The sequence below is a fragment of the Ammodytes marinus genome (genome assembly GCF_949987685.1).
Source record: "Ammodytes marinus genome assembly, chromosome: 6".
Taxonomy (NCBI): Eukaryota; Metazoa; Chordata; class Actinopteri; order Uranoscopiformes; family Ammodytidae; genus Ammodytes; species Ammodytes marinus.
In genome coordinates, this window is record NC_137235.1 from 31,794,921 (window position 1) to 31,811,064 (window position 16,144).

The 16,144-nt window shown below is 41.6% G+C and overlaps 1 protein-coding gene across 4 annotated transcripts in view; it reads right to left on the reverse strand.

Annotated features, from left to right (window-relative positions):
* The window catches only part of LOC307251581 (uncharacterized protein), a 124,997-nt gene that overhangs the window by 73,662 nt on the left and 35,191 nt on the right, over nucleotides 1-16,144 (reverse strand). For all 4 annotated transcript variants that reach the window (XM_080028956.1, XM_080028955.1, XM_080028953.1 and 1 more), the window contains exons 2-3: nucleotides 1,860-2,725; nucleotides 701-1,274 (exon numbers count right to left, since the gene is read on the reverse strand). In XM_080028956.1, the coding sequence (XP_079885082.1) occupies nucleotides 701-1,274; nucleotides 1,860-2,377 (1,092 nt within the window). In that variant the 5' untranslated portion in view covers nucleotides 2,378-2,725. The remainder of the gene's footprint in view (nucleotides 1-700; nucleotides 1,275-1,859; nucleotides 2,726-16,144) is intronic.

Genomic DNA, 16,144 nt, shown 5'->3' on the forward strand with positions numbered 1-16,144 from the left:
TGTGAATAAAAAGGAATGTGATCATTTCCTAAATCCTTTTCGACATTTATTCAATATAAAAGAGAACAAATACATCCTACGTATTTATTCAAACTGATAAACTTTATTGTTTTTTCAAATATATACAAATATAGAATTTGAAAATTGCAACACTGTTTGTACTGTTATTTATTGTATACATGTCAAAAAGGATAGGATTAGGAAATGATCACGTTCTGTTTTATTCACATTTTGCATAACGTCCAAACTTTTTCAGAATTGGGGTTGTACATACTTTACTTGATACAGCTTCTTCTCTTAGTATCAACATACATGCATAGAGGAAGTAACAAAATAAACAGTTATCTTATTTTATTTTACAAGCCTGAGCTTAGTAGAAATAAAAAGATAAATAAATTGAGGGTAAAACATGTTTTTTTAAAGTAAATGAAAAACAACTGCGTCGAAAAAGAAATAACTTTACAGACAGGTGCACATTGTTCTTGTAATATTGCTTTGTACAAATATTTCATAATATTAAATGAGTATGAAAGGGCGATATGATCATTTCATTGCATTGCGCCATTTACAAAAAAATTGAGCATTGTACCTCTGCTTTTCTTGTACACAATTCATAGAATGTGTGAGCCTTTTATTAATGCTCAATAAAACATACAAAACAAATGAATGCACTGATACAGCTCTTAGTAACACCCTTCACCTTGTTGGGTGTCTTAAGCGGAGACTGGGCGCATTGTGATCCAACTTTAGCTTTGACATTTCTCAGGTCCAGTTTGGAAACTCTCTTTGCCTCCAGACCGGATGTGTTGAGGACGGTAGACACCACTGTCTTGGTCGGTCTGGTTTTGGCTGCTCCTCCGGCTGGCTGACTGGAGTTAGCTTTGATGACTTTTCTATTGGCGTCATCAGGTTTAGAAGATGGGACTTCCTTAGCATTTTCAGCTACATTGGCAGAGGAGGGAGAAGATGATGATGATGATATCTGGGTGTCTTCACTAAGGACCTTAGAAGAAGCTAAGGGTTGTGTCTGGCTTTCAAAAGGTGGACCAAAGAAGGTGCAGTCAGGACCTTCTAACAGCAGCTCTGAGGGACCTGAGCTCATGATGTCAGTGGATTGACTGCATGAGCGTGTGAGGGCCATGCTGCTTCTTCTCAGCATGTCCATGTCAGAGCTCACAGACAAAAACAAAGCCTTGTCTTCTTCTTCATCATCTTCATCATCTTCATCATCAGGGATTTCTGTAGCGTCTGAGTCTGGGGTCCAGGAGCAACCACTTTGGATAAAATAAGAAGAGTACTTTATTGTCTTGGGCTGCAACACACTGCATCACAAAACACACGTGTCACAATGCACCTACACACATAAAACACCTAAAAATGACATATATGCACTTGAATGGCATGGGCTTGAGTTCATATTTAAGAGATACAGTTTATAAAATACTCAGAGGTAGGTGCTAACAATTGCCTGTTTTTTTTTTTATTTGAATGAAGGTTTGTGTAATTAACAATAAAATGTGTTTAATTATCAATAGAATGTGATGTATTAAGACCACCCAGTTCTGACAGCAACTTGTATTGCAGCTCCGTTTTTACATTTTCATTGAACTATGTGGAATATATAGCAATGTATGATGATATATCATATTGTGAGCCATACATAGGATGTGTATCAAATCGTGGAAGTCCTTGCCAATACACATCCATACTAAACACTGGTTTGGAAAAAGTAATAAGTAATTAAATCATACTATAGTAATGCATCATAATAAATAAACACATACATATAACTACTAGACCTATACATAGGGTTGTTAAAATATTTTGATGGATGATGGAAATGAATGACATTTTTGTACCGGTTTATCCTGCAGTTTGGCCTTCTGCCGTTCTTCTCACTGCTTCCACTGCTGAGGTCATCAATACTCTGACCCAGTGTCAAGTTATCATTGTGGTCCCAGGTGTCTTCTTGGTGGTATGCTCTGGCGTTGGCGTCCAGGTACACAGACACAGAGTTGTCGTTGGATTCTGTAAGCTCTAGTGCCGTTTGCATCTTCCCCACTGAGGCGTCATCATCATCATCATAATCACCTGCTTTACTTTCCTCCTCCTCCGGCAGCCATTTGGAAAGGACAACGTCAGTGGCCATTCTGTCCATGTGGTGGGTCATGACTGTGACCTCCAGCATGTGGTAGTCCAGGGCCTCAGGAGACCACTCACCCCCCACACAGCAGGAGGACGAGGAGGCAGAGGACGACAGGGAAGACGAGGACATCATGGGGAAAGCATTGCCTTTGTGGTCCCCAACACTGGGCAGAGGGAGACTCATGCTGGGCTGAGACACACTCATTCTCAGGGGGGTCAGGTGGAAAGCCATGAAATGTGGTCACTTTCTTCTGATCTGTGATGTAAAAGGGTTATACTTGCCCATTGGCTTTCTGTTGTTCTTCTAGCTGGAAAACAATGAACAATGCTTTATATTCACTAAAGGCCTTTTTTCTATGTAGGAATGTTTACATTTATGTTTTGATCATATCTTTAGTACGTCACAGAGTTGCAGTTCATCCACATTTTTTAAACACTGCACAAATATGCTGCAATATTTTCCAAAGGACTGTGGGAGTGATCCGGTTTCCCCTTCAAGGGCAGAACTGGGTTTAAGAAACGTCTCCATTTGAGGATCCTTGCATCCTATTTGAACTCCAGACTCCACATTTTCACAACTCTGAAAAACAGCAAGAAGAAAGAAACATGTAATGTTTAACTAGTCATTTTGATTAAAAAGCACTAAAAGAGTATCAATTCTCGATAGTCAAGCCTGCTTTCTTTTACACGTCATAACCATCGATAACACTAAAAGAGAACTAATAGTGTTATTATACTGTAAGATGGTTGGCCCAAGGTGTAAGTCACACCCCACAAGCTCCACCTTTTGGCACATTGATATTCATTTTCATCTCTACCATGTTGATTCTGGAGAAAGCTTGTAAATGGGCATGTTGCTAGTTACGGTGGGCCCTTTTGTTTACATACCACTTTACAGAGCCTAGGCTGTGTATTAACACTGATTTTCTTTTCAGCACACACACACAGTATGGACAGGTAGCAGGAGATATTCATTGATTTTAAGAAGAATTCTCCAGAATCACTGACTCCACCTTTCAGAGATTGCCTTAATAAAGACATTAAGTGTAAACTCATATTCAAATTAGCATTGTTGAGCTTTAAACAATATCTCTTATTCCTATAGCTGAATGAATTAATACTTTATTCCGGACTCAAAGTTCCATATAAAAAGACAATACAAATACATGACAACACAAATTAAAACACATACAAGCATCGATTTCAATGTTTCCACAACCCAGAGGAGAACCTTGTATCACTCTGTTTAGTGTCAGTGAGGGCAATTATTAGTTTGTTTTTTGACTCTAGAAGTCGACACATAAATTTGTACATTAAATTCCTCAACACAGCATGAAAGGTGGGGACATTACTGGTCACAAACAAAGAGCTAGCACTGGTCCATCTAGGAAGCTTAAGGAGGATCCTAAACGCATTGTTATACGCTACCTGTAACTTTTTCAGTTTTGCTGTTCTATATATTTACACCAGAGGTGAGCTGTGTAAAATGGAGTACAGTAGGCTCTGAAGAGACTAACTTTAACATCAACCGTGCACATATGGAATTTGCGTGCCAACATATTGGCCTGAGCATAAAGCTTACAGCACTGGCGCTGGACATCATCATCATCACATAGATCATCAGTGTGACCTAAATACCGTACCTTCCTAACCACCTCTAGAGTACGGTCAGACAGTGAGAATGAAGGAAACTTTTGGTTTTGATCCTCCTTAGTTTTAGCAATCATAATAACGCTCTTCTTAGGATTGAACTTAAAGCTCCCATATTATACACTTTTCGGTTCTATTATACACCATATTATATGGTCTTAGTGGTCCTTAATACGTTTTTCTTTAATTGTTTGCTGAAAAAAACTTTCAGATAATTTATTGTACTATGCTGATGTTCAGCTAATCTCACAATGGCCTATTTTTTAAAAAGAGCTGCAGCTCCCCTCGTAAATATACAATCTTTGAGCTCCCCCCGCCCCTTGTCCGGAAGCGAAGCCAGATACGCCTCGCCCGCTGTCTGTCAGGGCCGTGGACCAATAAGAAATAGGGGTGTGGGCTGCACAGTGGAAGCTTCTGGCTTTCCAGTTTTTGAGGTCAGAAAAGGGGAGAATTCTGACTGGAGTATATTGGGGGGGAGGGGTGGGGTTTCAGAAAGGGGGAGAGTGAGAAAAGGAGAGATTGTTATTTTCTTTAATATTTTGGCAGTCTCTAGGCACACCTTGGACCCATAGATATGTTAGAACACATTTAAAAAGTGCATTTAGCATAATATGTGACCTTTAATGTCATATTGAACTCTGTAGCTAGAGCATGAGAAGAATCGGCCTGAAATGTTAAATCTTGACCATTTATTTAAAACTTTTTCTACTTTTTTTATTCTCAAGAGATTGGAACCTGTTATTGACAGTTGAGAGTATTGAGTACACACACAGAGAGAGAGAGAGAGAGAGAGAGAGAGAGAGAGAGAGAGAGAGAGAGAGAGAGAGAGAGAGAGAGAGAGAGAGAGAGAGAGAGAGAGAGAGAGAGAGAGAGAGAGAGAGAGAGAGACAGAGAGAGAGAGAGAGAGAGAGAGAGAGAGAGAGACAGAGGTCCACAGATCGGACACCAAACAGCAACCACTGCGACAAGACCAGAACCTTTATGGTACAGTACGTGCTCTGCCCACTACGCCACATAGCACACCCATTTAGTTATACCTTAAAGATATATCATTATTTTTGTGTGTTTATTACTTTTATGTGAATCTTATTTTCCTTATTTCAACACTGTGTTTGCTGCTGAAACAAACCAACTGGTGCTAACAGGGTTGAGAAATGCTGCCCTCTGTAGGCTAAAGACAAGAAGCAGTGGAATTTGGTGCATCACTGACTGCAAATACAAGTGTGTGTGTGTGTGTGTGTGTGTGTGTGTGTGTGTGTGTGTGTGTGTGTGTGTGTGTGTGTGTGTGTGTGTGTGTGTGTGTGTGCGTGCGTGTATGCATGTTTGTGTGCATTCGAGTGTATGTGTGTGTATGCATTTGTGTGCGTGCGTGTGTCTGTGCTTGTTTGTATGGATGTATTGTGCTTGCGCGTGTATTGTACTTGCGCGTGTGTGTGTCTTGTGCGCGTGTATGTGTGCATGCCTGTGTGTGTGTGTGTGTGTGTTGTGTGTGTGTGTGTCTTGTGCGTGTGGGTGTGTGTGGGGGTCAGAGACAAAGAGAGCACCAGCTATAAAAAGTGGATGAGATCTAGGACATTGCTCTGTCTCCAGTGTGCAGCTTATTAGAACAGCAGCAGGGCCCGGGGCGACAAAGACAGTTAACTGACTTTAAGGTAAAAAGACAGAAGCATCTAGGCTTTCTTTTTAAGCCTTCAACTGCTCGGGAAAACTAGATATCTGAATCTTTTTTTTAAACAAATGCGTTTTAGGGGCAGAAGAATGACCTACTACCTTCTTTTAATCTGAGAAACCTTACTAGTTTACATTTCACAACACTGACTGTACCTTTCTGTGTACACTCAGTGTGATATTACTGAGAGAAGCAGAGACCAGAAATGTCAGTCACGTAAAGCCTGCAGTTTACCTTTAATCCATAATGTATGTGCTATCTTGAGGCCAAATAGATAGCCAGACTCAGTGCACTAATCAAACAGTGCTGTTACCTTTGTTCCACTGAGCAGTCTTGTGGATAATAGAATAATGCAGTCAGTAGGGGAGTTTTTAGACAGAGGGGACATGTACGTCACAAAATGACATCCACTCTGCAACAGGGTCAACTGCCCATTCTCCAAAGAATGCTAAATGGAGATGGACTACCACTACAAACTGGTAGTGAGGCATTTCATGCAGTTGAGTTGTTCTGCCTAATCTATGAGAAATATTTAGTTAAGGAAAAGGGCAGTGGTTGGGCCTCTGCCATTCACTGGGCCATTTCAGACAGATCTAAAGAAATAGTTCCAACACGTTTCTGTCATTTTACAATCAAGTACATACTGGAAGGAAACCAGCCCTTTCACAGGCACTTCCTGGTTTCTTTCCAGTATTTGATTCTAAAATGACATTAATGCTGGGGTATATGATTTCTGATAGGTCAAAGTTAAAGCGGTTACGAGTAGCATTTAAATATCTTTTAAACAACCTCATGTTTCCTCTGATAATCATAAATTACCTTTAACAGCAAACGAGACCATCAGTGCAAAGAAAGACGTTTTTATATAGTTTTTATTACTGCTTTTGGTCTGGTCGCACACCCAGTCCAATTTTCGGTTCGCTCGTGCAGGCTCTATGGTCACATATCCGTATTGGTCGCAGATTTCAGTGTGGCGCAACAACGCGATTTGAGAAGCCTATCCCTCCAGGTGAGGGAAGGGGAGCGGGAGCCTTGTTTGAGACAGTTATTTGTCGTCATAATGACGGGGCTGAACCATCAAAGAAAAAAAAGAGAATGCAATGAAGAAAAGCTAAAAGGGAGAGTGATATAGGCTACGGGCGGGACGAGGGTGTTGCCAAGCAACGTGTATACAATTTCACGAGAGCGAAACTAGACTGCAGTGTTTACTCCTAAATGAATGAGCGGTTGGTACTAACACAAAGTTTGCTTTGCTTCACCATCATCAGATAACCATTATCTGAAATAGTCATTATTATTATCAACAACACAAACACATTACCTTATCGTGATCCATACTAACTACCTTCTCTCGTTCATTCGCTTTCTGTGAGGACACGTAATCTTTCAGCTCCGTGAGAGAGAGAGAGTAGTTAGGTGACGCTGCTGCATCAACTCATTGCAATCAGGTGTGTGTACTGACTGGCATTAGTTGATGCAGTGTCAAAACCACTCTCACAGAGCCGAAAAGAGTCCTCACACTTTCAACACACCGACATGCACTATATTGCGCCCTTCTCAGTTCACACTCGCACGCATGGCACGAGCTAGAAAACAGCTTTGCGACAGCGGGCGTCGTAAAAATACTACCGGTTTTGTCCAAAGGGGATGCCAACGTGCCATGTTACTCGTAGTGGCTTTAACATGAGCTGACACTTTGACCAATCAGAGCGAGGCTCCGATTCTCTGTTCTTATTGGCTGTTGGGACTGTCCATTCACTTTGGCATGACTTTGTTGGTGTAGAGCGTGTCAGGGAGGGACCATAGGGGAGGGACCAAAGAGAACAAGTGGAGCGGTTGAGGTATTTGGATTCGAATCTCTATCCCAACTGCCATTTTCTCCCCAAATCCTCCACCCCAGCTTTAAGTGTTAAAATATAGAGCACAACATGAGGTGGTAAATAAACAAGTCTACACAAGCACACAGAATCATTTAATGAAGTGGTATGTTGATCTTTTTGGCTTGCTCCCCTTGACTACCAGTGTTTGAGCTAAGCTAACCCTAACTAAAAGCTAACCAATATAATTTCTATTTAACAAATAAACTCACAGTTACAGTAACGGTTTCTGTCGCCATTTCTTGAGCCGGAGAGTGAGGTAAAAAGATAAATAAATGAATGAAAAGTTGAACTGATTCCTCTAAATTCACACCCCCAAACTCAATAAGCACACTCCAACTAGATTTCTTCCATCATGAGGAGAACCTTAAAGCGGCTACGAGTAACATTTAAATATCTTTTAAACAGCCCCATGTTTCCTCTCATAATCATAAATTACCTTTAACAGCAAACAAGACCATCAGTGCAAAGAAAGACGTTTTTATATCGTTTTTATTACTGCTTTTGGTCTGGTCGCACACCCAGTCCGATTTTCGGTTCACGCGTGCATGCTCTATGGTCACATATCCGTATTGGTCGCAGATTTCAGTGTGGCGCAGGAACGCGATTTGAGAGGCCTATCCCTCCAGGTGAGGGAAGGGGAGCGGGAGCCTTGTTTGAGAGTTATTTGTCGTCATAATGACTGATAACGGGGCTGAACCATCACAGAAAAAAAAGAAAATGCAATGAAGAAAAGCTAAAAGGGAGAGTGATAGGCGAGCGGGAGGGCGTTGCCAAGCAACGTATACACAATTTCACGGAGCGAACTGCAATGTTTACTCCTAAATGAATGAGCGGTTGGTACTAAAACAAAGTTTACTTTGCCTCACCAGCATCATCAGATGACCATTATTCATCGGAAATAGTCATTATTTACAACAACATAAACACATTACCTCATCGTGATCCATACTAACTGCTGTCTCTCGTTCATTCGCTTTGTGTGAGGACACGGAATCTTTCAGCTCCGTGAGAGGTGACACTGCATCAACTCATTGCAATCAGGTGTGTGTGTAGCACTGACTGGCATTAGTTGACGCTGTGTCACTAACCACTCTCACGGAGCCGAAAAGAGTCCGGTGCCCTCACACTTTCAACACACGGACATGCACTATGTTGCTTCCTGATCATTTGAATCTCGCACGCCCGGCACGAGCTAGAAAACAGCTTCACGACAACTGGCGTCGTAAAACTATTACCGCTTTTGTCCAAAGGGGCCGCCAACGTGCCATTTTACTCGTAGTGGCTTTAAAGACAAAGATAGATGGTAGTCCTAGATCTCCCTGTCTCTCTCTCTTTCTCTCTGTTTCTCTGTCTCTCTCTCTCTCTCTGTGTCTCTCTCTCTTTTTGTCTCTCTCTCTCTCTGTGTCTCTCTCGCTCTCTCTCATGAAGACAATGGACCTGACTCAAACTCCTTTACTGTCACTTCACCAACCAACGTTCCACCCATTCCTGCAAGAATCAGTTTCAGCATTGGCCTCCAGGACCGTGTGTGTGTGTGTGTGTGTGTGAGTGTGAGTGTGTGTACGTGTGCGTGTGTGCATGTCTTTGTGGGTGTGTGTGACCTCGCTATATGCATTAAGCCACGCTTGGAAGGAAGGAAGAAGACGTAGAGAGTGACACGAGTGAACACAAGATTAAAGAAGCACCGCTTTGCAATGACACCAGGATGTGCAGCACACAGACAGACAGACAGACAGACAGACAGACAGACAGACAGACAGACAGACAGACAGACAGACAGACAGACAGACAGACACACACACACACACACACACAGATACTGGGGCTGCACAGTGGATACAGCCAACAAACTTTGACTGAGTTCAGAAGAAGCAACTATTTGACAATGAATATTGAATTCTAATGAGATTCTTCCGGACATTACAACAGACATTATTGTACAATGTTGTAGTCTCTATATTATCCAGATTAAAACTCAGACCAGTCAATTAGACTAGAATAACTTGAACTACACAACAAATATTTTACCATTAGGAAACTCAATTTCTTTTTTTTCCTTTACAATTGCTTAGTCTACAGACAATATACCTCTGTTCCTAACACTAACTTTCCAATCTGAAATCAGCACCACTTTCCCTTTCCCCTGCTGATCGTTGAAAACCACAGCAATTTGTTTTTCCAACCATCATTCAGCAGCTCTCTTCCTCCATCGCTCTCCTATGTAGTTCACTGTTTTTCAAGTAACTGTAATCAGAAGTAATAATCCAAACTAACAGATAATATGTATGCAAACAACAGACACATACAAACAAAAGATTCATTTGGGCTTTTATTTTCTCATAACTAAATAAATAAAAAGGTTATATTGTGAAAATTCATTTCTAACATCTCAATTATCCAAAGCCTCCAAAGCAAACGTGACTTGTCCTGCTAGTCCTAGGTTATTCCTCCTCCCCTATCATTCACAATCTTCACGTAGGGACTCATGTGACATGAGCCTGGCTCTTCCTCTCCTCTGCCTCTGAGTTAGTCACTGTTTTTAGTGTGTGCTATGGCTGGGTATTGGCTAGGGGTGTACCAATACGATACACATCACGATAAAATAAAAATGTTACCTTTATTTTTACAGGTATAGGGGAGAGTGGGGTGAGATGTGGGCCTTGACAGTTATGTCTCCAACTCAAATATGTACATATATTTCAGGATGTTGTGCATCCCTGGCAATAAAAACTTTGGATCTGGAATAAACTGTTTAAGAAATATAGCTTTCGGGAAAAAAAGTTGTCCCCGGTGTGGTGTAAGTTGTTCCACAAGAGAGAATACTATGGGGTAAATTGTGCCATTGATATATATCTCATACACTGTAATGCAAGACAACGGTTTTCTAGAAACAAGGGGTGGCACAACTTCCCCACCAGCACAACTCAGGCCACTCTCCCCTATATCCCTTTTGCAAGGGAGACCTGTTTTCCTTTTCCACGTTGCCATTCACAGACACATTCATACACCGATAGCAGGCTAACTATCGACATTCACACGAGGCAAGGTGGGTGAAGTGTCTTGCCCAAGGACACAACAACTATGACACAGGTGGCAGGGCGGGGATCTAACCTCCAACCCTTTGATCATTGGCCGACCCGCTCTACCAAGTGAGCCACACTCTCTCCAAATGATAACATATCATGGGTTATGTATGATATGATACATGCCGATTTGTTACACTGCGATATGATGCATTTTGGTATGTATTGCCATGTTCCACTGAAAATGTAAAAACAGAGCTGAAAAAACAAGTTGCTGTGTAGAATCTTGGTGGTCTCCATACATCCCCACGCATTATATTGATTACAAATTGAGTCGGGAAACTATTTAATTCAAAACTTTAAATCAGCAGTTCAAAACCCAGCAATTCAAATACATCTACAGGGGCAGAGGTTGTAGTTCACAATCCATTCAAACTTAATATGGATTTTTTTTGAGCTGCACCACACACAAACATCACCCCAATGTTGCAAAAGAGGTTGCCATGGAAACAAACAGACTGCTTAGTCACTGTGCGAGTGACTTAATATTGAGCTAGTGTTATTCAGCCAAAAGTCACTGCAGTGATTTACAGGTGTGCGTGTGTGTGTGTGTGTGTGTGTGTGCGTGCGTGCGTGGGTGCGTGCTTGTGTGCGTGCGTGCGTGTATGTGTGTGCTTGTGCGTGTTGACTGGAGAGTGTGTGCAGATGCGCGTGTTTACTTAAGTGCGCACACAACAGCAACTCATTCTCTTCTGACTGAACATTGTGTGTGACGTCAACGCAGGAAATGTGAATACACTGACAGTGTGTGTGCGTGTGTGTGTGTGCGTGATTGAGGGAGTGTGTATTTGTGTGTGTGTGAGTGAGTGAGTGAGTGAGTGAGTGAGTGAGTGAGTGGGTGAGTGGGTGAGTGAGTGAGTGTGTTCATGTGATGTCGGACAAGGGTACAAACAAGTGATTCTTGGTGAGTGACATCGAGAAACAGTATTCTCTGCTATGAATATTAACGACATATATAACCATCCCTCTTTCTATAGCGCATTGTTATGATAAAATAAATAAGTATGTCCCAATTGTGTACATACTGCATGCTGTATGTATAGAAACATGAAAGAGTATGAGATTTGGAACGTATAGGGGGAGTTTTAAGAGCAACCAAACTGATCCTAATAGACAGACTTTTCTGGGATCCCGAAACTGATAACCAATCAGAAGAGAGAACGCTACAAACCGGAGTGACGGGTCGGAGGTTCGATCCCCCGCCTACCAACCACATTTTGAAGTGCCCCTGGGCAAGACAGTGAACCCCACATTGCTCCCGATGGTTCAGAGCGCGCCTTGCATGGCAGCTACTGCAATCGGTGTGTGTGTGTGTGTGTGAATGGGTGAATGTGGTAAGAAATGTAAAGCACTTGGGGGCTAAAAAGCGCTATATAAGTCAAGTCCATTTACCATTTAAAGCTGCTACCATTGGCAGGCTTCACTAAAATGTAATTGGTTTGAATATCCTGCTTTTTAAAGTAACATCCCAGAGTGTGTCAACTTGTCCTGTGTCTGCCTCAGTCTGTGTTTCCATGGGACAACTAGATTGGATTAACCCATATACGGATTTTGCCACTCGGCCGGACCGCGTCACTTGTCTGAGTATACCTGGGCTGTGTTCGGAAAGCCATACTAACGTCCTACATCCTACATACTCAACATCTATATACTACATACTGTCTACTCAAAGATCGATTGTGTATGCGAGGTGCGTCGAAACATTCACACTGAAGTATACTCAAGCAATAAAGAATTTCTTCTTCTTCTGATAAGATTCCGGCCGTTTAGACACTGTTTAGCGTATTGCCGCCCTCCACAGGTTAGATATAGAACTAGATTTTTACATACAGTCCTGTGTTGTGCAGGAAATGCAGATTTGTAAATAAAGAATTTAAAAAAAAACCTTCCTTGGCATTTGAAAAGACGCGATGCATTGTGGCGGTTGAGTAGGAAAAGTATACAATCGATCCATACCCAAAATCTTCCCGGAAGTTAGTACTCATCTGGGAATTTGTCGCATACCCAAACTCGCATACCCAATCGTCACATACTCAAATTGAGTCAAAATGAGTATGAGTAGGACGTTAGTATGGCTTTCCGAACACAGCCATGGCCTTTCAAATATTCGATAAATGTCCGATGCATGGCTGTCTCCACTACGCTAGGTGGCGCTGTAGCCACGTCCGGTTCCCTTCCGGCAACAACCCTACTATTTCTTACGACATCTCCTTCCACTTCCTTGTGAAATCTTCCGCAGGGATTCCGAGCAAGCGCAGAACGAGAACTCCGATATACGATATCCGATCCCTGTACATGCAGAGAGAATGCCGACTACTAACGAGTAATCTAGGTGTTCTTATCTGACTTTGCTTGTCCGTTAATGTGCGGATTTGTGTGCGAAGTAGATCGGATAAAGGTGTTTACATGCATTTTACAAGCCCTGTTGAAGTCTTATTTGTTTATTTACCCGATTATGAGTCTGCATGTAAACGCACTGAGTGTGACCTGTGAGATGTAACGCTGTTGTTTGACCCTGTTTCTACACAGAGAAGCTCCTCTAGGAACAGTGCTGAACCTCATCATAGCATGTTATGTCATCCTCCAATCTTCTCATTTCATCACTATCATACAGTTCGCTGAAGCAACCAGCCGCTGTTACGAGGAAGTGGAGCACACAAGAGGTCTGTATAGAAGACAATAATAACAGGCCATTACCTAATCTTAAAAAAAGTATTAAAATCATAATGTAGAAACTTTCCAATGACGTAAAAACATTTCTGAAGCAATAACTTCATAACCGTACTTACTTTTTGCCCATAATGTATAGAGGTGTTTGTGTGGCCAGGTCTTTAAGTAGGTATTTGAAAGAGTCAATGGTAAGGAAATGTCACACTTTATAGCCAATCAATGAGATTTGAATAAAGCGACTAGAGTATATTATCACCATATCAACTCCATTTATTTCGATTTTCAAAAACCTGGCCAATAATGGAATGCCTTATTTCATTATAGGAAAACAGTTATTTAGTTAAAGCTGGGGTATATGATTTGGGGAGAAAATAGTTGGGATAGAGATTCGAATCCGAATACCTCAACCGCTCCACTTGTTCTCTTTGGTCCCTCCCCTATGGTCCCTCCGTGACACGCTCTACACAAACAAAGTTGTGCCAAAGTGAATGGACAGTCCCAACAGCCAATAAGAACAGAGAATCGGAGCCCCGCTCTGATTGGTCAAAGTGTACAGCTCATGTTAACTTTGACCAATCAGAAATCATATACCCCAGCTTTAATGCTTGAGAAATCTAATAAGGTTTATGTCAAGTTACAGTACTGTCTTGTATTACATTCAAAGCAGAACAGGTATGAAGTTATTGATTCTTTCTGGCTGCTACAAGGTCACTTTGTTTTGCGACATTACTAGAGATTATCATGATAATGCACACTATCTAATAAAGGTAGTGCATTATGGAACACACTACCCTCAACTATAAAGGGAACGTCCCTCTCTGGTCACCTTTAAGAGCCCTTTAAGTAAAGGTGTGGAAGAACTAACCAAAGGTGCAACCACCTGTAAATGTATGCTGTACCTTATTTGCCCTTTAGAGCATACTAATGAATTGTGTATTTGTTTAACCTACTAATGCTACTAATGAATTGTCCAGTTTTTCTTTTCCTTCTTTCTGTTTCTCAGTTTTTTTATATAGCAAATGTTTTTATTGTATATCTTTGTAATTTTTATTGTAACATCAATGCCTAATGGGCTACAATCTGGTATATTTACGTGTACTGCTGTACATGTTCATTAATGTACATTGTCCTGAAATAAATAAATGACTTCTATCCATGGAAGTCTCAAACCTATCATACCATTCATTCTTAGAGCATACAGTATAGCTTAATGCTCGTCTTGACCCTCAATTTATTAGTAAAATGGTTTTGCTTGAATAAATATTGAAGGCATGTCATTTTAGGTCTGCATTGATTGGCCTCTATATGTTCAACCACATTCAAACAAAGACAAAGGCAAAGCCATCTCCACACGCAGTTCAGTGAAACAATGCCTCATGTGTACTGTATGTGCGCACGTTTTGAAGGGGATTTAGTTACACGTGCATTCATCTCAACAAATCTGGAAGCCATCAAAGCCACAGCCTTCACTGCAGTGGACGAGAACTGCTTCATATCTTCAGTTTGGCTCCAGCTCCCGTCACCCTGGCATCAACTTCATCAAATCACAATCAGTCTTTTATCATCTTGATAAAAAATGTGTCTTTAAAGACCTACTTCACCTGTGGGAATATGAAGGTATATTGAACCCTGAGATCCTATGTACCGTAATTGCCGGACTAAAAGCCGCAACTGTTTTTCCCACGCTTTGAACCTCGCGGCTTACACAATGATGCGGCTAATTTATGTATTTTTCCCGTTTTTTATTAGACCAATGAAACTGCCGAACGGGTTGAGGTGAAAAAACTTCTGCGCGCTCAAACTTCCTATCATACTGTTTACGGTAGTCATTTTGTCACCCTCATCATGGCAACGACACAGATACAAAAAATCCACCATCAACGGGTTTAAAAAGGCCGGACTGCTGCGTGATGAAGAGGGCAGCATGAGCGCAGCGGAGAATTTGCCTCCGGTTGAAAGTGACGAGAGCGACAATGAAAACGATCCAGCAGCGCATGAAGCGATTCTGAGGCTATTCAACTCCGACACCGAAGAAGAGGACTTCAATGGTTTCAGTGAGCTAGCCTGGTCCAACCAGACCATCGTACTTCATTTGTACAGAAGGTCTGGAACTGCTCTATTTGGCAAACGTTCACTCACTTGGAGGTGGGTGTCTGTTGAAGTTTAAAAATATTGGATCTGCCCAGTGCCACTCTGGATCAGCCAACCAATCGCATAACGTTTGGTCGTGACGTATGTCATGAGCCGGCTTCTGACGGTGCGTTCCAGTTGTACTGGGAAGTCGGAAATTTCCAACTTCACTACATATTGTAGTCTATGGATCTACCGGTACCTGGCAACAGTAACTTGCTAGAGCCTAACGTTTAGTTATTTGGATGAGAAAGGTTGTAGGTGTCCATACTTTCGTGAGCAGATGCACTGGAGCACAAACAGGTCGGAACTCGGAACTACCAAGTCGGAAATCTCTGAGTTCCGAGTATAAAGGAACGCAGCATTCAACTGAAACTGGAGCGCGACTTCGACGTCATCGTTCTCAGCCACTTATAATAGTGATTTTATAATGATAGAACGCCGGTTCCATATGGGTGAAGTATTCCTTTAACTTTAACACAAACGGGTCGAGAGGATTTCTCAACCCTTAAACATGGTGAGTCTATGCTGTAGAGCCAAGGTTGACATGAACTTGACAAGTGTTAATACAGTATATACTATGAATGATAAATTATACTGTTTTAGTGTAATACAGCAGTGTAAAATCATTCAAGGCAACTGAATGCAAATGATCTACCGTGTCCATGACGCAAGTTAATGTTAAATGATTGAATAGTTCTGCCCCCCAGTCTCCAGGCATCTCAAAGTGCATGGACAATTATTTTTTCCAACAGACCTATGCCCCCGTATGCACACACAACCTATAGCAAAGTAAAACACACACACAACATATAGCAAAGTAAAACACACACACAACCTATAGCAAAGTAAAACACACACACAACCTATAGCAAAGTAAAACACACACACAACATATAGCAAAGTAAAACACACAC